This window comes from Haliaeetus albicilla, chromosome 9 (assembly GCF_947461875.1).
Source record: "Haliaeetus albicilla chromosome 9, bHalAlb1.1, whole genome shotgun sequence".
NCBI lineage: Eukaryota > Metazoa > Chordata > Aves > Accipitriformes > Accipitridae > Haliaeetus > Haliaeetus albicilla.
This window is the reverse complement of record NC_091491.1, coordinates 32491147-32515042: the sequence shown is the minus strand read 5'-3', so window position 1 is coordinate 32515042 and position 23896 is coordinate 32491147. Positions and strand designations below refer to the sequence as shown.

At 38.1% G+C, this 23896-nt stretch overlaps 1 protein-coding gene across 6 annotated transcripts in view; it reads right to left on the bottom strand.

Moving 5' to 3' along the window:
- Positions 1-23896, bottom strand: part of ARMC9 (armadillo repeat containing 9) — a 72900-nt gene that overhangs the window by 36061 nt on the left and 12943 nt on the right. For 5 of the 6 annotated variants that reach the window (XM_069792493.1, XM_069792492.1, XM_069792494.1 and 2 more), the window contains exons 8-13: positions 19794-19951; positions 17853-17951; positions 10141-10176; positions 2695-2729; positions 1401-1512; positions 391-483 (exon numbers count right to left, since the gene is read on the bottom strand). In XM_069792493.1, the coding sequence (XP_069648594.1) occupies positions 391-483; positions 1401-1512; positions 2695-2729; positions 10141-10176; positions 17853-17951; positions 19794-19951 (533 nt within the window). The remainder of the gene's footprint in view (positions 1-390; positions 484-1400; positions 1513-2694; positions 2730-10140; positions 10177-17852; positions 17952-19793; positions 19952-23896) is intronic. The other variant, XM_069792491.1, reaches the window with a different exon arrangement.

Here is a 23896-nt window from a genome sequence, read left to right as displayed (position 1 = left end):
CTTATCCTAGATCAGTGAAATGGATTGAAAGTATTATCTAACAATACATAATCACTCAAAAAGAGACATAGCATCTGATACGCAAGAGCTAACTCCTAAGTAAGGGGCTCAGTAGCCTTCTGCTAAACTCACGGACATCAAGCACCAGGAGAGGTGATAAACTTCCACTTGTAGACAAGAAATGTATATACACTGAAAGCTCTTATAATGCAAAGCTTTGTCCATCACATTTAAAGACTGGGATGGAGAAGTTAAATGTGTCACATGATTTTGGCACTACTACTTCTTTTTTTTCCCCTCCAGAGTCTGATAAATTTTTCTGAGCAGCACTTTATAGAAACAAATGAGCAATATCACATAGAAGTTGGAGGAAAACTCTTTCCAGCTGACCTGACAGCTGCTGTGGCAGTCTAGGAGGTCATTACTGATGTAGGCTTGCAGGACAGTGTCTCTCTGTTCCCCAGGATATGATGTTGTCAAGCGCTAAAATAAACAACAACATAAATAAACCAGTCAAATAAATAAATGGTAATGTGAATTGATGACCATTGAAGATCTTAAAGGTGCTGATACCCCATAGCTGAGAAACCTCTTTTCATGGGAAGGAGGAATTCAAGCTCAGTGATCTAAGGGAAAGAGATGAAATGAACTGTTACTTGGGAGCTGTCATCACTGTCCATACAGGAAGGATACAGCATTACTTCCCATAAAGTTAAAAAGCCCTCTAATAGCTACAGATGTGGTGCTTTTCTAAAACATCTGAGACAGAGTACTGGGCTAGAAGAATCACTGGTCAGACCCAACGGATGTTTTTTTAATGTGAAAATGGACACTGAAGCTTGATCAGAATTCCACTATTATCATCTTTCACGTCTGTCACTTTGAACATATCAGCTTCCTTTTCAGCAGGAAAATGTAACTTCCTGTTGTCACCTTTTTTTTCAAAATATCATTACATGATCCGAGTCAACCAAAAGGTAGGCTCTTGTAGAATACCTTGATTATAAAGGAAAACTGGTGCTTAGAGCCAGGTATTTCTTGGATATAGCAATATTTATATAAATCTAAAACAGGGCAATACATGGAAAAAGGAACTGCCTAAAACAACAACAACAACAATTTCTTTGAAAACACATCAGAAATTACTTCCACTGAAGATCCCAGTAATTCCTGTCTGGCTTTCTTCAGATGAGGAGGACACCACTACAAATAGATACCTACTGCCTGGGCTTTCTTCATCATCTCAAGAGTCTTGGCAAGCTTCACTGACAAAGAGAGAAGTTGCCTATAATGCTGAACTGATCACCAGAACATTCATCTTCCTTGCAAAATGGATTTTAGTTCTGGATCCCTCCAGAAGGGACCTATTTCTTTATTTCTACAGAGGCCCTCTCCCTTACCCAGCGCAGAGCCTGCAGTAAGAAGGCCTTGAGACGATCATTCCCTGTAATCAAATCTTTCTTCAGCTTCTCATAATCCAAAGAGGGCAACAATGGCACATCCTGCATCTTCCTACAATGGAAATGGGAAAGACAGTCATCAAAACTCTCTCTCCTTATTCAGTACAGCTGATGTTACTGAGATGAGAAGAGCCAAAAAAGGAAGTCTGCTTCAGAAAAAGAGCTTCCACGTTTTTACACCTTTGTTACTTTTATTACCATATCAGAACAACAGACTTTTTAAACTTGGATTTATTTTTTCACCATGCATGCAGCTCATTTACCATCATAACTTGCAGACACTAAATGCTGACAACTAGCCAATTGATGATCTGAGCTTTTTAGTGGCACAGAACAGTACAGTACCTTCCTTTTTTGCCCTGTGTGGGCCACAAGAGCATGGGGGCAGCAACTTGTGGCTCTTAGCATATGGTTATAAACAGACACAATAACAAGCTGCAGCTCCAGCTTTACCTTTAAGCCCTCACGCACACAGAAGTGTCTTCTCCAAGGCAAAGGAGGCAGGCTGAATGATTTTTACAGGCTGGACTACGCTGGTTTAACATAAGACTTAATACAGGATCACTTCCCATGCACCAGTACTATCCTGCTTCTTTGAGTTTTAACACTGCAACAGAAGTTTCCTTTAACAAAATTATTCCTGTCAATGCTTTAATTTTAATATTTAAATATATTCAACTAAGAAATTTTTACTCCTATCTTCCTATCCTATCAAAACAAATTTTATATATAATTGTCCCTTTAATTTTCTTGTAAACAACAGAAGGATCAAAACAGTGTCTCAAAAATGTAATAAAACCTTCATCTCAGATATACCATCTCTGTTCGATCTTATAAGCCAAAACTTAAGTCAGCCACAAAAAAATTAAACTTGAAGCACCCAAAAATCCACGTTACCAATTCCCCTCCTTTTCCTGGTTTTGTGAGAAGCAAACCAATTACAACAACAGGACTGTAATGTGCGGAAACAGTAAAGAAAATACAGCAACAACTCACAGGTGTGCAGTGACAGATTTACTGGATTAGCAACATCCTGCTGAAATTAGGATGTTACTGAACCTGCTCAAGAGAAGAATACAGATCACACAATATTTGCATACAGCATTCACTGAGATCAGAGGAAGCACACAGAGGATGAGTGATTCCTATTTGCAGACAACTGGCAGTGCCCTTCAGTTTACAAACCCCTCTTCTTCCCTACAGATACAAATGAAGCTCAGCAATAAATACTTACACAGGGGCTAAAGATGCTCTTAACATTGTGGAAGCCTGCATCAGAAAAATAAAGAAAAAAAAAAAAGAAATCACAACGGATTAGTCCAATTTTCACACCAACAGCATTACTTATGAGGTCCACAGTGTATTCTTTCACTGAGGTTCTGCAGTTCTTTTCCTATAGCACCCATGTTGAAATATAGAAGCACAGCTAAAGGAGAGGACTTCATCTTTCTTTTCCCTTAAAGTGTTTCACAGGTAAAAACCTCCTTTGTTATGATCTGGCTATGTTATCTTCACTGCCATACATTACCTACACTTATTACACCAAAAATTACCTACACTTGAAGCATTTTTTAAAAAAATATATATATCTAAAGAGAAAAAAAGTGAGTAGAAACTACCATCCGAAGCCCACTGAGGAAGACGAAAAACTTGCTAAACACATTTATTGACTTCAAAAATTTTTGTACCTTAAAGTTGCAGTAATATTTCGCTGGAGACCTAGCATGTATTACTGCATTCAAATTTGCTGGAATTCTTTGTTTCGACACTAATGTTATCAGAGTGCCTGTTGCTACTAATGTATATCCCCATATATAACTACTAATATGTGAAGAAAAGACTAGGTATTCTAGTATGGATAAAACCCAATATGGAACAGCATGCCATTTCTCAGTGGTTCGGCCTAGGATAAGTTGAATTTAAGCCTGAATATTTCCTCTTTGATGCAGTGTGACACAGAGCATATGCAGGCACCACTGCTGAACAAGTAAAAACTTAAAAATATCAACATCATATAAAAGTTCCATATAAAAGTTGTCTGCTTCAGTAAATATTTTGTGCTAGACCTACTTGTAGGTGAGCCAAGCAGCAGCAATTCTGGCATAAGAGTGCTTCATATCATGCATTCTGATGTCAACTACATGCCATATTCGCAGAATATTCAGTGTCGTCTCTTTGTGTTGATCTCCCTATTCACTTTCTAAAAAATCTCTCATTACCACTTATGCCTTTAAAACTGGTCTTTTCTTCTAACCTAGCCTCTTTCAGTGGGAGCTATATAATCAATGTCTATTGTCAGATTTAAAACTGAGGGATCGAGGAGACAAAAAGCATGAAATACCATAGAGAATATTGAATTACACCAGCTGAAATATTCTTGAACACACTACCTCATGGGTATCCTTTGTAATACAAGGAACTGCTCTCTTCGATGTGAAATAAGCTTATACGCACATTGGAAAGCATTTTATATTATGTTTAAGTCAATGAATGACCTGTTAATTGTCTATTGTGTACAGGTCATACACTTCAAAATTAACCTGTCTTGACAGTAGTTCTCAAATCATGGTTTATTTTACACAATACAAAAGTCTTTCAAAGTATCATATCTTCCTGTTTTCCCCACGTTTATTTGTATTAATTTTCCTTAACATTTTTGATAAATATCAAAAGCTAACTTCTGTTTAAACAAAACTATTTTCCCAGTAAAAAGCTATCATCTTGTACCCGAGTGCGCAATGAAATCACAGATCATTTTCATTGCCTTCCTCAGCGCCCTTCTCCATTAAAGGAAATGGGGAAGAAAGTGACTATAGTATGTTAAAGCAAAAGAAATGAGAGAGCCCTTGATGATGAGAAGAACATTATTGAGAAAAGTAATAAAGCAGGTCACTTAGAGTAAATAGATGTATATAGAAGCTCTCTGCTTCTCAGCAGAGTCCTTTTTACCCACCACTTCTTTGCTGCCTTAGAAAGAAAAACATGTGCTCCAACCAAAATCTAACTAAAGGATATATAATTGGTAAAGATACATGCATCACCCATCCATACAAATAAAACTTTTCTGGCAAGTGTAAGATTTTTGCAAGCCTTTATAAATTTCAAACTACAGAAACTTCAACTGGAAAAAAGTTCAGATTTTTAAAAATCAGTCAGATCAAGCAGGACAAAGTCCTATTAATTCCCAAATTACTTTTTAAGCTGGCAGATGGAGCACAGCAAAGCGTTTAGTACGATTTGGCTCTGCAGTCTATCTGCACCAAAAAGGCACCACACAGTGAGGCAGACCCTATACTGGAGCTCTGCGGGCTGAGTGACCAAGATGGAGAGCCTTCTTGTCCAGTGCTCACATTTCTGATCAGACCCAAGTTTATCAGTCTAGAACCTGCACAGGAGGAAGGAAGCGCTCTCAGGCTTTTGGTGTTTCTGGGAAAGCAATTAGGATACAGTTCATACTACGTCAGGTTCAATGAGGCAAAACAGAAACAGGAAAAGTTTTTCAGGGCTAGTTTGCCCTTCACTGCACCTTCATTTCTGAATCTGACTGACTATGGTCAGCAACACTGACAAGCAGAAAGAATGCCACCATGTTACAGGCAGAGATTTCCCTTCTTCATCTTCATCTACATGATTGCAATTAGTCATAAGCTAATCTGTACCCTCCAGTATGGCACACTGAGTAAGACACTGGCTTGGGTCTCAGGAGATACGCTTCTAGCCCTGATTCAGCTACCAACTGCAGACAGAATTTAAATATGTCATTTCACATCTCTGGACCTTGATTTTTCTCATGTGGAAAGCAGATACAGGCATCAATCTCTTGAATAAGCTGGTTTTTGAGATCTACCAATGAATGGCAGTGTGCAAGAGCTAAAAATTATTTTGCAATTAAACAATCAAATGCTCATCACACAACTACCACAAACAGAAAACCAGCAGATTTAGTGTTTGATTATGACAGAATAATTCTGCAAAATAAGTTAACAACAGCTGATACAGTACAGTAACAACTCTGGTACTAGTATTTTCCTGTTTTGGAATTTATTTAGGTCTCTATTTTATAATGTAATTTATGAGAACAAGGACTGCAGTAAAATATTGCTAGAGAATTATATTTCTGGGCAATTTTTGGCAGTTACGCAATGCAGCAGCTCTCCTGTGGCTCACAGGGCTACTATTTCAGGGTCTGCACTACTTTGGGTCAGACAGTTGAGTCACCCTGTGAAGCACACAGCCACACAGCATGCTGAGGGACAGCATCACACACTTTCCATCTATTGCTAAATGGGTCTGAGGAGAATTTCAGTCAGTTTAGTTTTCCAACAAGTGATCCAAATACAGTACCACCAAGTGCTGATCATTCAATTTAACATCCAGGCTACCTCTTGCCATAGATTCTCAACTTTTCATCTTTTTATCCTCGTTTTTAAAGAGGAAAGACATGCAGTACCCCAGACCCTCAGAACCCTGCTACCCTGCCAGCCTTTCTCCTCCTCATGCCATGGCCTCTTCAGCTCTCACTCCCAGACTACTGCCAGTTTGGCCGGCACCACCTCTGCACCCATTCCTTGGCTGCTTTCGCCACCTCCTGCAGCAGCATCAAGGGGTGCCTGTCCCAGCACAGAGCTCGAGCCGATACCCCCAACGAGCCATAAATGGTTTGTACCAAGCTCCATGCCTCGTTTCAGTGCTGGCAGATTTGACCAGTTGGAAGCAGCACTCTTGGCAATAGGAAGCACTGGGTTATGGACTCGGGTGGAAAATAAGCCTGGGGAATATGACCCAAACTCTGCTGAAAATTTCATGGCTTCCTTCACATAAACATTTCTAATTAAGAAGGCGAAATACAGACCCATCCTAGCATTTCATTTTAACTTGGTTTAATATTCTTAATTCCTTAAGCAGAGTGCTCTTTTCCACCTTACAAAGTGCCCTGCCCCACACAAGCAGGGAAGGGTAAATGCACATTAGGAATTCCCGAGCAGGCAGCCCACCAAAGCAAATACAGTTCCACCTCAGCACCTCCTTTTGCATTTCACTAGGTAGTATTTGTTTGTTTGTTTCCGTTTCTCCTCTTTGGTACAGAATCCGAGATGTCCCAATCTCAGGATATTTACCAAGTTAAATATCTTTACATAACCTAGCCCCAAAAAGCTGTCTTAAGCTCTAGTTCTTGACTTGTGCATTAGCCTTAACAAAAGGAAAACCACACCTTAAATAGAGCTGCATCCTACAAATCAGCTCTTGGGCTTACTTACGTCAGCACACTTACTTCATTTAAGACATATAATAATCTAGCCAGTGGAAAAAGGTCATTGCCTTCACCATTATCTCTGTACACAGCAGATCCAAAGCCAAGCTTCCACATGCATTACTTCTGGCGGGAGCGCCAGCGGAACCAGCCTCCACCCCTCTCAACACGTCAGTACCAGGGAAAGCAAAAGCAATAGATTCTTGGGAACAAAAACCTGCCCTACCACCAAATTAATAACAAAACTTTCAAGTTCTTTGGAAAACTGTAGCTATATGCTTTTAAAAATGGACTTCTATGTTGCAGATACATGTAAAAGCATGAAGCCCTTTAAAATGATTCTTAGGAACAAAGGGATACATTTAACTGAAGAAAAGGTTAATACTGAAGCCTGGAAGTGGGCAGAACAGAGCCCACAGGCCTTTTGGTTTTTTGATCCTCACAGATCCGTTCTTCTCTTTCCTGGTGTTCATTCTCAAATCTAAACAGCTGAACTCTGATATCTTGTTTCTGTGGCAATAGTGCAAAAACTCCAACTGTACTGTGGTTTTGAGAGAGAGTATGTGGATGCTGGAAAGCTGGGACTTCTTTGTAACAGCTGCTTTTAAATAACTGGACAAGAGAAAGTAAAACCATCAGCACTGTGCGTTCATAGCCCTCAAAGCACTCTCTACAGAAAGTAAATTCTTAATATTCTTATAAGGTTAGTAGAAACCTTACGATCTTCATCTCCAGGTGATGAATCCAAGGCCACAGACGGAAAGGCAGAGTTAAAGGCACTGCTGACAGGTAACTTCCTCATTACACATCCATCATGTCAACCACCAGATGATGCCTCAATCAGCCAAGTTTACATAGCTCCTCTTTACTACCAGTTTTCTTAGGTTAAAAAGCATTTATTTCCTCAGCATTTTCTCCCAAGCCCTTTCCCCAATCTTACCTTTCCTAGAACAGGTTAAATACTAATTCAACCTTTTGAGTAACAGTATTCCTCAAATTGCCAGTGAATGACAGAAAGCGAAGAACATGGGGCATACATGACTCATCTGTAATACATGACTCCCAACATTCACAGACTTAATCTTGAAGAAAATAATTTTCATGCAAAACCTATCTTGAGACAGAATCATATGTCATAATTGAAACACATGCAGAAACTAGGTGTCTTAAGGAAAGGAAAAGAAAAAAACACAAGAAAACAACAGCCCAAGCACAGCTTATTCTGGTAGGATCATGGGGTATGACTTATGTTTGTGCTGGTTCTTGCCAAAGCCAAACCAGGTGCCACATTAAGACAAGTAATTCTGTCACGATGCAGACTAGCCACAGATGGCAGCCCTTCATTTTTAAACAAAGCAAGGCATGAATACAAACAGCATGGAATAAAACAAAGAAGTTCAAAGGGGAAAAAAAAAATAAAAAAATCAATATTTATAAAAGAAAACAGCTGCATTTCATGTGCAAGCCAAAACCACAATTGATTTTATCAAATACTGTAGCCCTGTATTCAAACCAACTCCACTTTGCTATTTGATGTATATATTCACAATATGCTGAAGGCTAAAGCTGAAAGCCAGATTCTGTCCTCCGTTACCACTCTGAAAATGTGCTATAAGAACTCAGTGTAAATTCAATGCAGATTCAGAATTAATAATCAAAGATATGTGATGAATATGTGAAGAGTAAAACCAAAGTTTGAGCAAATTCGTACATATCATTAGAACTCAAAAATTTATGTTGAGCTCCTTTGTTATACGCTAATGACAACAAGCCTGCTACATGCAGCCTATGACAGATTAGACTTTGAGCTTGCGTAACCTGGCAGATCTATTGGGGCTATGCAAATTTACTTTGTAAGAAGATCTGCAAGTGTTTTTAATTTTTTTTTCCTTACTTATACTAGAGATATCCTGTTGTGAAAACTTCCCACTTGCCTATAAAACAGATTCTCTAAGACATCTGAAGTGTACATAAAGTCACACTGTAATAATATGTGATCATGCAATGACAAGACAAAATGTCAGAAAACAGTATAAGATTCTATATATAAACAGTGAAGGGAGGCTGAAAGCTATCTATGAATTCAAGAAATAGCTCAGAATTAGATAGCTTTACAAAAATCTTATAAACAACTCTGCATTGTATGTTATTACATTCTACATCGTATAAAGTTACTTTTAACTAAAACTACCTATATAAGGGCAAAACTTCTCTTAGCAAAGATCATTGAATTCATAACTGCTCATTTATAATCAACTTTTACTCAATCTCAAAACAGACCATTATGAGAGGGAACAAAATACTAAGCATCAAGCAAAAGGTGTCCATTATGACCATTCACATCATCAACAGGAACAGGTTGATTGATACAGGTAATCTTTTAACACAGGTGAATGTGGATAGTAATCTCTACATAAAGATAAAAAGAAGCATGAAAGAAATAGTCCCTTGCATTCAATAATTCTATGACTATTTCTCAAAACAAAGTGTTGTTTTAGGCAGGAAGTTGAGTGCCCACAGGGGTTACTGTAATTCCAGGTGACGAATACATTTTGAAAAAAAAAAAAAGTTAGTTTTTCTTGAAAGATGAAATCTTGTTTTACACAAAGAAAGTGATAAAAACATAAATATGTATTATTTTAAAGCAGAATACTGACCAACATTTTTCAGAATTGGTGTCAATAACTTTTATGAATTGATTACACACAGAGTAACATAGAAGTAGACTCATTTCCTCTCTTTGCAAAGAATGCACTAACTATGGGCAAAATTAGATACTTATGGTGTACTTGTAATAATGCCAGAATACAAACTTCCATCTGGGTTACAGAAGTCACAGGCAGTACACAGAACACTGTTTTGCTTTTTCAGTTTTCAGTGAAAGAGGATCCATTTTAATTGTATGCAAGAATTTTATAGTCTTTACTACAGAAATAAAGTTTCACTTTAGAAATTAAAAATACAAATATGTAAAATATGACACACCTCTGAGGAGCACAATTCATTTTGCTGTATTATCTTAAGCAATAATATTTATTTGCTTTGTCAAAGGTGTTGTGGGATCAGCTGGTGTTGGCACACTTCAGAGACATTGTATGATATATACACTGATGTTCATGTGGAAGAAACAATTGCTTTCTGCATGCTGTAAGAAGCTGTGTTTAATGTAAAATTTGTGGACAAAGCTGCTCTTTTGTTGACATGCTGTGTTATGCATATTATGAAGCCATAAGGTTACTCAGAACTTCTGTTCTCCATGCAGAAATTCCAGGCCTTGCACATTTTTTGGCTCTTCATAAACCATACGAGTTAATGTCATGGCAAGTTAAAATGCACAGAAAATTGTTATACATTGTGAAATGAAGAGAAATATAGACTGTGACAGACTGAGCAGGCAATGTGAAAAGATATAAAGATATAGACACTTACATATCCGTCATCACAAGGGCTCATAGAGTAATATCCCTTTATAGGCAAACAGGCACACATTAAAATAAAGAAGATTAAAAAAATAAGTTAACAGAAATAAATCACAGAGAAATGCACAGTTCTAAAAAAAACCAACAAATCAAAATTAGCTAAAAACTAACAGACTATTAGCTTTGAAAAGAAATGTTTAAGTACCTTCTGTCAATCCACATACAAGTATTTTTTAGGACTGAAATCAATGTGTCTCTCGTGATATATTTACAAGTTCCCCTTTCAACACCTAGCAAACATATCTAGTCTGCACATTATTCCATTATAACTGTCAGTTAGAATAGCTACATACCAAGCACTGACACATTTATGTGAATATATGACTTCTATAGTTCACTACACTGAAGCAGCTAAGAGAGATATACCAATGAACATGATATCGATCAGAAGACCTCAGCTTCTAAGACAGCAGCTGGAAGTATTCTCCATACTTGCTTTGATTGGAGTTTCTCACCAGCACATAACGAAAGCTGAGAGAGACAATTTAAGGTGTTTGAGCAATGTTATCAATTCCTCATCCCAAAAGGCTCCAAGGATAAATTAAGAAAAAGTCTCTGGAAGGAAACCTAAGATTTAGTTACTAAAATAAAAAATGGTGATAATTAATGGTTTGAGTAGTTTAGTACAAAATATGCCATGTTCTCTTTAATTAGACTAAAATATTTAACTTAGAACAGCTTTGTATCTAAAAAGAAGAGTCTTAATTCAAAATAAAAGTACACAGTTCAACACAATGAAATAAGACCAACATTAATTATTCTGCTTCTAGTATTTTTGTGCAAACCTGCCAATATTTACTTTAGAGGACATATTTGTGCAGATGAATAAGCACATAAACACTGTATTTAGCAGGTTCCTGTTTAACAGATATATACAGCCTTATACAGAAGGTATAAGAAACTTGCCACTGTTCACTGTGAGCAGAAAATAAAGTTCTTTCTATTCTTTAACCAATTTTAAAAATCTGACATTATTCTTTTTATTACCATTACACACTGAATTCCCTTATGTGAACAAGTATTTTAACTTTCACAGTGCTATACACACATATAGCCAGTTTGTGGCGAAGACATTTTAAAATTAAATTCAAGACAAAGGACAACATCAATAGAGACCAGTAAGTGAGTAAAAGAAACCAGGAGATAACCTGTATCATGACGAAAAGACATTCCAACACACACATGACCTGAGCCAGTGAAAATGTACATAGGCATCAAGACAAGGATGACGTTAAAGGAAAGTTTTAATGTTAAAGGAAACCACAAAAGGTTGGACCAGGCAACCTTTCAAGGTCCCTTCCAACCTGGTCTATTCTGTGATTTGAGGACAATAACAGGAAAAGTTTCTGCAAACCCCTACTGATGGCAACACCTTACCTTTAGAGATGAGGAATTTATGCAAACAAAAAAACCTGCCCAAGTTGCTGCAGGTAGTTGTATCACCTGCAGCAACTTGTGAAAAAGGCATAATATATCGTATCAGCAGAAAAAACCCACCTCTTTGCTTACATAAAGAGGTAGGTTTGTTTCTTCCTTACCATATATGAGTGGTAACATACAAGAATCATCCCATGGACAGGGATGGAGAAGACTGATACATTTCATCCTAAGAAAAGCTTGCTTAGGGTAGATGCCATTTCCTGTAACGTGCATATTATTTTTAAATGAAAGAGCGTGTATCAACGTAATGCTTGGTGAATCCACTCTGAATGGTTCAGAGTAATTAAAAAAAACGAAACAAAAAGCTTCTGCTAGACTGTCTCCTAGGTTTTACATGATCTCTTGGTGCAGAAAACTGTTTCACAAGAAACAGAATACCTGCCACCAGCTACTGCAGCTTGATGGCTTGTTTGCATTTGCAGTAAAAAGCGTGTTTGAGGAAAAAAGCACAGAGCACAAGAAAAAAATTAGCCTACACTAGTCTTTACAGCTATCCCAGAAAACAAAAAAAAATTCCTCATTTACAGTTTGTAAATGACAGCTTAACTTTACAGAAAAGCTGGTGCTTTTGTCCAGTGACAGAACTAAAAAAATAATAATTTTTCCACAGCTTCAAGAGTTGTGCCAAAAGAAACCTAAAACTTGCAAGGGACATTAATTCACCTAATTGTAGCTACAGGTAAATGTAATCAGACTGAATAGCAGTAAAAACATAATGGGCATTTATTCTATTCCATGACACAGGAGCAACATATGCAAACAACTATACAGCTTTCTAGTCACAGAAAGATTCTCCAGTGGTTAACACACATCTTGACTATTGACAGAAACCATGCATCTGAAGAAGCAGTTCCTGTTTTCCCTTTAATCCAAAGGTTAGAGAATCTTACTACATTATCCCTAATCCAAGAAATTCCAGGAAGGTGTACATCTTACTTGAATCTGAAAATCTATTTGTTTAAGACTTGACCCTACGCCAACTTTCGATGGGGAGTGAATGTACAACGCTTCAGCAATAAATGGCCAGAATCCTCTTGGCTTCATGATGTGTGTAAACAGAAAATTGCAGGCATCAAAAAACCTACAATCCATGCTTCTTACCCACCAGACAAATTACTAATAGTAAGAAAAAAAAAAAAGTAAAACTGAAGTAAACTCAACAGTATTAAAGATATAAGGGACTATGTTAGATCACTGTATTTAAAACTATTCTTTTCAAATTTACCATTACCCACATCAGTTCCCTGTCCAAACAAACGTTAGAAAGTCAAGAATTTGATTAAATCTTCAAATGAATGTTTCCTCAGCTTGTCAGAGCTGGTGCTCTGACCTCCTATTCTTAGATCCGGACCTTTTGCTCTGACAATTCTCTCAGGTGTCTTATCTCCCAATTCAGGACCACACATGTCAAATTACATGATGGAAGATGGCGATAACATTCAACTGCAGCTAGAAAAAAAGCCTTATGGTAGAACAGGGCTTTAGAGAAGCCTTGGAAACATCTCCCAACTGTAACACAGTAGTGTGGCCTCTCTCCCACTACATGCAGCAGATGCATCCTGTTAATGGATTGTAGATCAGGCTCACAAGCTGACCCAAGAGGTCACAGAGCTGGCAAGAGGCATGAAGTTGCTCCGCAAAAGAATGAGACCCAAGCCAGTTTACTGGAGAGCACAAAGCAACAGCCAACACTAGAAGCCATTGCTAAGTAAGATTTCATGGGTATGATTACACTGCGAAAGTCTTTTGGTTAAGAGATGTCATTGCCTCAGGTCTTAAAGCCAGTTCAGTAAGAAAGACTTGTTCTGGGATTTGTCCTCCCGATGTGAATTTCTTCCAGTATAAAAAGACAGGCCTTCAGCCATGGCTTGGGGGGCAAACCAGGAAGCTGATGTTTGTACAATAACAGCACACATTAGTAAGTGATACATGCTACCTTTATTGTAATTTCAAAGCCTGAGACCTCAAGGCTTTATATTACACAATACTACTTTCCTGACATTAAAAATTGAGCTCAGAGTACAATGCACTGGGAACAAAATCAAGTTTGCATACAAATAATGCCACCAAGGGTATAATCCAAGGCATACTCTTTAATTAGCTTGGGCAATACTTCATTTTGGTTACAACACTGGTGCAGTTCTCCTTCCCAGGATAACTTAAAACTACTAGCATAGTGTAGCTGATTTACCAAAATATACTGTAGAGCTCAAGTAAACATCTCAGAGAATGATGCAGCTTTAGCATTTTCTGCTCTTGTAACCCAGTCCCAAACCTGGACTGTCCCCTGACTTGTGACAGTATAGATGACTGAACTCAAGCACCTCCTTATTCCAAACTATGTAATGTACATCCACTCATCCCCCATGTAAAAGTGGTAGAAATTTAAGGCTGCATGTCAGTAAAACAAAAAAGTAATTTCCTTGCTAATGATTTTCTTTTCTGCTCATCTATTTAGAGATATTGATCTGCCAAAACTAATTTATTTAAGGGTCTGGTCCTGACATTGGTGGTGTCAGTGAGACAGGGTCAAATCCTGAATACTCAAGGCGAAGTGGGGAAAAAATAGAACAAACCAACCACCATATTTAATGCCTGCCAAAACTCTTTAGACGTTGACTTTTTTTTTTTTTTAAACCTCTTGCTTATCTTGCCTACACAGTGCCGTAATGGTAAGGACGAGCAAAGGAGCTGCCCCTCTGCTACTCTCTTCCCTTTGCAATTATACAGGTGACTGTTCCTTACAGCAGGAGGAGTTTTGTGAAATGGAATAGCTGGAAAGACCACACTCTAGTGTCTCTAATTGGTTATGAGCGAAAAGTGAGGGCATCTTCCAACACAAATCCAGCACAGATGCCGCAAACTCATGCTACTACTTAGTCTGGGTCATGATGCCTCCAGCTTTATTCCAAAACTTTTGCGAAAACCTGAAACCACTTAAGAATAGAACAATAACATCTAAGTGTATTACAATGAGGTATTTTGAATCCTTGAAGGAAAAGTAATGGGATGCCTTAGTAGCCTAGTGGCAAACGGAGAATTTGTTTTTTTGGCCATCTCATCTGGCTTCCTGGATCAACAGAGTCAGGGAGTGTTTAGAAGTATTTTGGGATGATGAAGAACAAGTTTCATTTTTCTTCTCGAAGATGGGCTATATATATTTTTTTCTTCTTACACTTATTTGTGTTTCTACATGTTTGCTATTCATGTATAAAACCAGAACTCTCTACATGGGAAACAAACAAGAAAACGTGATCAATCAAGTGTGGACAAAAGGGTAACATAAGGAAACCTGGTTATGATGCAGTGAAGGTCTACAAGCGAAGACTGTGATTAGCCCTCCAAAGCTTGGCTAATGCCTCAGACAGCCTGAGTGTGTGGGTCTGCTTGTATAAACAACCTTAGATTTCAACCACAGTAGCTACTATAAACTCACTGTCAAGGAGTGACCTAAACCAGCTGAGAAACCCTTAATCTAAACAGTCTCAGTGCTATAGCTATCCTGGTCCTTCACTAGAGAACTTAGCTGGCACAGCAACTACCTCAATAGTGTGGATAAAGGAGCAATAAAGTCACACAGAAATAGTTACACTAGTAAAGCCTAGTATGAAAATAAATACAACTGTGCCAGAAGAACACAGCCTTACTCAGCTTAACCTGGCTAATTTGGGACAGAAGGGAGGCAAAAATTACTTCCAGGAGGGAAAAAATCCACCACCACCAAATCCTCTTTCTCTGACCTATCTACATAGCTGGAGACTGTGCTAAAGTGGCCATAGTGGCATAAGTATAATGGCAAAGGCACTTCCAGAGCAGAAATGCTTTTAGAGACACTTTTAGAGAAGCAGGAGTAAATAAACATGATGCATAAGATCAACAATCATTTCACAGTTGAGCATCTTTTAGTAGAAGGAAACAGAGGAAGTATGGCTGCAAGAGATTTTGAGCGGTCACCTAATCTGTCCTGGAGGAGCAGCCAAGCATCAAACATTCCTGGTAAATGGTAACCATTTGTCTACCTTGTTCTTAAAAACCTGTAGTGACAGAGATTCTGGCTGAAATACCGTGCTTATACACTGCTGCTTACACACTTCTTCAAAGATCACTTATTGTTCCTAAAATTCTTAAGTCTTTTTTTCATAGAGAAGGAAACAGATGCCTATACCTAAAGGCTAAACCGTACAAGGACAGATGTTTATGCTAAACTAGCATGTGATAAGGGTGCAGAAAGACATATGCAGTCTAGCAATAATCCACCCAGATTTTATCAGTGAAGACACAGCTTCAGCCACTTCTGCACTCTCTGCAGAGTGGATAAAGAAACAAGTCAGCATCTTGCATAAGGATGACACTCTTCCCTCTGCCCCCTTCCCAAAAGGGTTCAAGAGATCAGAGGATCAACTTGAGATAGAAAGAAAAGAAACAGTAAGAGTAAAACCCTGGGCACATGGAGCACCTTGAAAGCACAGGAGAAAAAGAGAAGCCTTAATGCAAGCAGAGAGCTGGAACAGATAGAAGAGGGCACGTGGCCATACAGAATGGATGATCTCAGTACAGGGAAGGGGACCTGGGAGACACACACAACCCCAACGTCATATGGCAAAAATGCAGAAGACTACTGGGGTACATAAAGCATTATCTTGGAAAGCCACTGGCAGGGAAAGAGGGAAGATCTCTGAAAATTGTTGGTTAGAAAAAAGATGCGGGGGGAGGTGGGTACATTATGGAGTGGGATGTGGCATAATCACGCACCATGGACAAGGTGTAAATCTGAGGAGAGAGGAGTTACAGACAGCCCCTAATGTTGAGGTAGCAGACAAACAGAGATCCTGGTTCCTTCCTGAAACCCTGGGATATGCAGCCTCCAAACGCTGCTAAGAGTGCACCTCCTAAACACACGGCAAGTCAGAGAAAGGATTTCTGACCACTGACAGGGAAGTTAGGGCATTTAAAACTGCTTGAAGAGCAATGAGGAATACTATTTATCTCTGAAAATATTAGCACATAGAAAAGGGAACATTTTATTATCTCCTCATCTTTCTGTAACAGATTTTCAAGAGGAACAAAATGTACCAATAGCGTCATTGTTATTAAAAGCCTTGGCTAGAATAAGGAGCAAGAATCTTATTTTCTTCTGCTTTTCCTTTGACACTTCACAAAGCTCTCCTACTACAAAGTTAAGTATGCATGAATGTCTGCCACAGCAAAAACAATAAGCACAGTTCACGACTTTGGCTTGTCTTTGTAAAACAGTAGCACACAATATTTTAATATTAAAATGTTTTAATGCAGCTTTAATGTTAATACTTATTTGAAAAATTTGAACAAGCTAGGTATTAAAAAAGATTGTACCACTGAACAGCTCTTACACTATCATTAAGTAATTTAAAATTTCACACCCCCAGGCACAGTTTCACAGATACTAAAAACTATCCTAAGCTGATTCTGCTGCTGGGGTTAAAAAAAAGCTCCGTCTCCATTTAGGCAGAAGAGATTGAGCAGAACATTAATGGGTACAAGCAGCTAGGTATACTGCAGGCATCTGAAAATGAACAAGAGGTTGGTGAAGTGGGAAGTTAAAAAACGTAGGGATCCTGAGCTGCTTATCAATAAGATCAAAGATCCTTAGATATAGGGTTAAAGCCCATCATGTAAATCAACAAGGTGGCTTAGGTGTATCATCTAACTACCCATCTATCAACTAGCTCTTACAAAAAAGGGAAGTCCTCCCTTTCTCCTCTTTTCCCCATTTGTTCTCATGATCCTGTCTGATGCTTCTCCTTCAGATGGCTAAGCCAATAGACTCTAGGGTTATAGGAGCATCATTGACAGCACAAAGGAACAGAGCATGTGTCCAGAGCTGAGCAACACCACCACCCCTTTCTAGCTAAATTAAATTGGTTAAGATGTGGCATCAAACCAGAATTTTAGGGGTTTGGTTTTTTTCTTTTTTTTTTTTAAACATTCAGTTAGCATTTTAACAGGTACACAGCTTACTGTTATCATAACAGAATTAACCATACTCACACAGCTATAACTGCGTAATCATGTCATTCACCAGCATTTGAGATCAACAAAACCTTAGGTATTACCATATTCTTATACAAGCTCGGACACATTATGCTTTGTCTTTACTACTCACATTCATTGTTCAATATACAGCTTAACTGGTATTGTCTTTTGAGATAGTTACTGTAAAAAACCCCAAACATTAATACTTACAGTTCCAGGCCTTGTGAAGTCAATACTATGTGCTACACTTTGTCTCATCTGATTGCTAAACAAGCGAACACAAACACTTTGAAGATACTCTGGTGTGATCTAAAAATTAGGAAACATAAAGAGAACAGGATTATATAAAACTTACACTTTCTACCAGACAAGTGTTTCTATACTAAAGGTTATTTTGTTTTCTAAGATGGCAAGAAATCACACACCTGAGACTCATCAATGTAAGCACAAGGTATATACTGCAACTGCAGTTCTGTTTAGAAATAAAGAAAACTGTAAACTCTCTTCATCTGGGAATAGTTATGCTATTCACAAGACTAATGCTAAACACTTTCAGAAAGTCTAGAAGAAAAACAGAATTTGTCACATGTAGGTTTGCATACAGATTTTCCTCAATCAAAAGGTAAGTTGCCAACAGTAAGTATGAAGCAGTTTTGTGCTTAGACTTAGACAATGATATGCTGATGTGTTGTCTAGCTAAAGAGCAGAACTTACACTACAGTCTTGTGCAGCAGAGAGAATAAATATGAATTACACAGTATAACACTTTGTGTTTCAATGCAAAACATCTCAGGGCGTTTAGGATTTTTTGTTTTGGGAAATCTATACCACGATAGAACTGCTTAATTTCAGAACAGTTATTAGCTTCCCCAGAATAGAGGCAAGAGGACTAAGATTATAGAAACGCAAATGGGGACACTTCTGATATTCTCGGACCTACAGCGAGACAACAAAACCCTTCAAATTCAGAATGCTGTAACTTCAACATGATTTTATTCACTTTGGATTCAGAAATGACAGAAACCAAGATTCATAATGAAAGAGCACCCTCAGCTGGACACACTTGGGAAGGATCAAATGACTGCCCAGCCAAACGCTTACAAAGGAAATTAAACGAGCATCCATAACAAAAGATAACCAGTGCCTGATTCCTCCACCACAAAAGGTAAGAGCGTATCACCTTGCAGAGCACTGAAGTGTGAAGTGTGAGGCAGCAAATGAATGACTATGTGTTTCTTATTGTTATCGAAGTTCATGTGAGCAGATACCTTTCCTAATCTGCTGTAAACTAAAATCCACACCTAAAGGTAAATTCTTCCCCGCAGTAATGATGTGAGCAAACAGTGATCGCAGATGCAGACTAACAAACTACAAGATGTTCACGCTGATGACAGGAGGAAGGTACATACTGACTTCTCAGCAGGCAGTGCAGGAACTTCTAGGTCATTCTCCCTGCTAACAATTCACAGCTCCTTTAAAAGCATCTAGAGGCCACTAACATCTGACATAAGAACAATCTTCAGATTATACAGAAATTATAGCAAAGAAGCATGCTCGCAGATAAGATGGCACAAAAAATAAAGCATAAAATCATCTTTGTATAAAAAAATACCCATAAGAAAGTTGTACCTTCTCCAGTCACATACATGTGACCCATTTCACACAGTGAATAACTCATTCACTCCTACCCCACTTCCCTTTACCAATTAAATTAACAAGTTCAGCTTAGCAGAACAGAGAGCAAAGTTTTTCCTCAACAAAATTTTGGATAAGAAGATTGTTTCCACCACAGTGTAACTTAAAACAGACCTGGCAGCAGTTTTAAATGTACAACAACCTCCGATGGGCTGGGTTGCAGTTAGTAATGACAGAAATGCCTCTCACAAGAGATCTGAGATGTCTTGTGAGATGGTGATAGTTTCTTCAAGATTTCTGAGCCAGCACAATTCAACCCATCTTCTGCACTACCTTTATCCTAGTACACAGGGGCAACAGAAGAACACTCCATCCAAAGTGCTGTGTTTCATTAGTAAAAAGACACAGTACTTACAGAAATGCCCATTACTACAAAGCTTAATTCACATTTAGTGGCATTGTCTCTCCATTTTCTGGGGGGTGGGGAAGCAAGCACACATTTGAGTCATCCCTTACCATCTTGCCACTGACTGTGGCCTCCAAGGAATCCACCAGCTCTGCAGTGACTCCAATGAGATTATGGTAGTCCACCTGCATTTTGTTAAATCGTTTCAGGTAGGTCATGGTCCTGTGCTCAGATTCCACTAACTGTTGATGAAGATGTTGCAACATTTCTGTCAAGAGAGTAACAAAAAAGAAATAACATCACCTTTTTAACCAAAAGGACAAAAGAACCCACAAGCATTTTTACTGCTCTTAAGGGACAACTTCAACTGCTGCTGTGGAATTACTTTTATCCAAGGGGTGGAATTTCACTGCAAGGATGATTCCATGCTACTAGTGTGATTTTACTTCATCGCAACAGCTACAAGTATTTATTTTACCTTAATTGCCCAAAGAAACAATTGCTTCACAGTTACAGCAGCAATACAACTATTAGACAGTAAACATCACTGAATACATTTGTAAAGAGGATACTGTTTTAAAGGTGTGTTAATACAAGAAGTTCCATGCTATCAGAGACAACACAAGTCTGTGGGCATAGAATCAGAAAAATATATGACAAAATGCAGCTCAGACTTGGTTAACTGAACTTGCTATCTGCAGATGAGATTCATGCACTATCTTCTACACTCACTAAAGTAACAGTGGGTAAAAACTATTATCACACTGAGCAACTGGAAAGGTCAGGCAGCCACTTCAAAGATAAAACAACAAACAGGAGAACGACAGCACCCAGAGATTCATGCCAGTGTTTGTCAGATTACACTGTGAGGCTGGGTGTTTTCTCCAGTTAATTTATAGAAATAGACCACTGATATTTAGGTTATGTAGTGCTTTGCTTATTTTAAAGTAAATACTAAGTATGCTATCTTTTAAGGAAAATGGTACAACTCATAGAAAAAAAACCTCAAACAACACTCAAGTCATCCAGTTCCTCATCTGCTATTGAAATATTCATTGAATTCTTCTAAGTTGCAGGGAATTCTCTACTTCTACACAAAATTTTTCAGGCGATTCCATCATTTACTGGTTGATAGTAAGCTATGAGTTACTTTTAGTACCTTCAGTTCCTGAAAATAACTCCAGTTTTTCTTTTATTTGTCTAAATTAAAAAAAATAAAAAACGCCAGTTACATTCCTGATACATTTTGTTCCTTTGGGTTCAATTAGAGACAAAAGAAGCAAACTAAGCACCAAAATCAGTATCCTCCAGCCCAGTCTCAGAGCTAGCCAAATTAGCATTCTACATGGAAGTCAGGCATAGAATCTAGAGCTGTGTACCACAGTGCACATCTTCATGACTAGACAAAAATATGAAGGAAGGCACAATAATTCTATTGTCACTGCTGATGTTTATGTATTTTGCTAGAACATTATGTTTTAAATCAGTTTGGTGAGAAGCCAGTATTGCTGTAGTGTTGTGAAAATGGCATTGCGCCCATCTGCAAACAGACTATCTACCATAGGACTTTCTGTTAAATAATGGGCAGGAATCAGCTTGACTACAGAGTTTAAAAAATTTTGGGGTTAGAGTAGAGCATTCCAAACAGCCCAATATGACACAGTTTAGGTCCAAATAGACCCAAAAGGAAGAAAAACAAAGTAAATGGCTAAGATGCAGAATTAGAAACTAGAAAAACTAGTTCCTACTCCTGGCTTTGAACCGACTTTGCCCATGATCTTTGAGGAAACCATTATCCTCTTTCATGATTCACTATCTCTTTCCATAAAGACGTAGATCACATGTTACTGTAACACAGAAGCATGCAGCTATGATAAACAAGCTCTGGAGAATTTAGGTGTAGTTATTAAAAAACTGTCCCTTGCCATTTGCTCCCCTGCTCTCTGAACTCAGGTTTGAACCTCTGCTGCCCCACAGCAGCTGGCATAGGGGTGGTAATCTTCAGCAGAGGGAAAAATGGGGAGTGGAAGTGCTGTATTAGCACCATGGCTTATCTGGTAGACCTTCACAAATCATCTTTTACAATGGCCATCTAGTTATATTGCAGGTAGCAATGTGCTAATCATGGACAAGTATCTGCCAAAAAACATCCAACAAAATGCTTCAAAAAGCAATAAACACATGGATGTAAGAGATGCAAAACTGCCAGAAAAATACTATTCAAACAGAACTGTTTGTAAAGCTTTCATTACAAATTAAAAAGATCAAAGTCATTAGATAGCTCTATGAATTCAGATGTTGGAAATTGCTTTAAAAACTTGTCACATCTTATGGATTTTAGGGTTTCTGAAATAGGCTGCTTTTATCCCATTTATATTAAAAGCAGTAGATGAGAGAACAACTTATTTTTACTTTCAGGAAGTTTAGCAAAATGATCTTTTTAATGGGACCTTTTAGGGAAAACGTGCATGAATAGACTTTAGCTGTAAACTTTAACTATAAATTGACAGTCTTAAAATAAAGCACGGAATACAGAGAAGGTACATTTTCTTACTTCTAATCTGTATTTTTTTTTTTTCTTAAGTCGTAGATTTTGAAAAAAAGACAGTTATTTTACTCTCTCAGCCTCCTCCCCTCTAAGAATGGCTGCTTTCTGAGAACCATTCATGAATCACAGCATTCTGCACCTGCAGGATTTGTGACTGACACCTGATATCAAACTGCAAATCAAGCCACCCTAATGATATTTTTCTTATACTTTCTAGGAGGGAGCCAAAACTGGTGTGAAATAACAATAGAAGCTGTGACAAGCCACAGATCCTGTTCACACCCAGCAAAACCCACTTGAAAAAAAAAAAAGGCAAAAAAAACCCAAACACTAGAACAGCTCCCAGTAACATTAAGTAATCTTGCTGAGAGCACCAAACTTTTTACAATTCTTTAAGCTGTTAAAACCATCTCAACTGCAATCAATATTCATCAACTTAAAAATCAGAAGAGTTAAGATAGCTTCCAAAGACAACCCAAATTATTCTTCCTTGATAATAATCATTCAACTTTGATTTTATTTTTATTCCACAGCCATCACTGCTAAACAGCTACCACAGCTTTAATATGATACAGCTCCAAAACAAGAATATTTTTCTAAACTAATAAAGATTCTGAGAGCAACCGCTGCACAAAACTAGCCACTTTTTCAGCACTTTATTCCTTTGCTTAGATAAGCAAACTGGAATACATTTTTATTTAACTGTGATACAACACATTTGATTCAGAAATTTCCAGTGGATGTATCTAGAGCATGACTTTCACCCAGAGGAAAGTTGGAAGCACCAAGTCATGAAATATAAACCTACTCATAATTTGCTTGCTTTTCATAGCCCAGTGGGGAAAATTTCCAGTGATGAAAATCCATCTTCCAACTACAATCAGCAGCAAAAACTACATAACCAAAACTCAATGCAGCTCATGAACACTACTGACAATTAAGAAACAGGGTCCAATTTACCCTTGCCTGTTAAATCCAGGGATTATCAATTATAAACACTGCTCTTTACTGAGAAAAGAGAGTCAAAGAGAGGAATCACAAAGTCTTGACATATCTTGCATTTTTTATATCACTATCTTCTCACACATAAGTAATTTCACTGAAAAAGGAAAAGTATTTCATGAAAGTTTCTCTTACTGAAAGAGAAGGAAACTTTCATCATTGACATGTAGCTGACCCAAGTACAGACAGCTGTTGGAAGAGCTAGTCCTGTGCTGCCCCATTTCCCCCTTGCATTCCTGCCATATCCCCATTACCAGTAACAGCATTCATGCAGACAGATCAGAGAACTACCAGTCCAGATAAAAATTAACATTTAGTTGCTTGTTTAAAATGTTAAATCATTGTCATCTGAGTCAGGATTGGGTAAAAGGAAAGAGTGCCTTTCAGCAGCAGTTGACATTTACGTCACCTTGCAGCAGTGATCAAACTGAACCCGTAACAGGAATCAGAGTAACACAACACATTTGGCTTCTCCGTTTCCCTCTCCCAGATACACCTCCCAGCACTGACAAATGCTTTCTACATATGATAAGCTTATAGAGGGGGGGAAAAAAAGCTCTGGACCTAATACCTAACAGACCCATTATTCATATCTGGAGGAAAAGAGGGGAAAATAAAGGACAGAGGACTAACCTCCTGGTTAGGAAGATACAGTGTACAGTA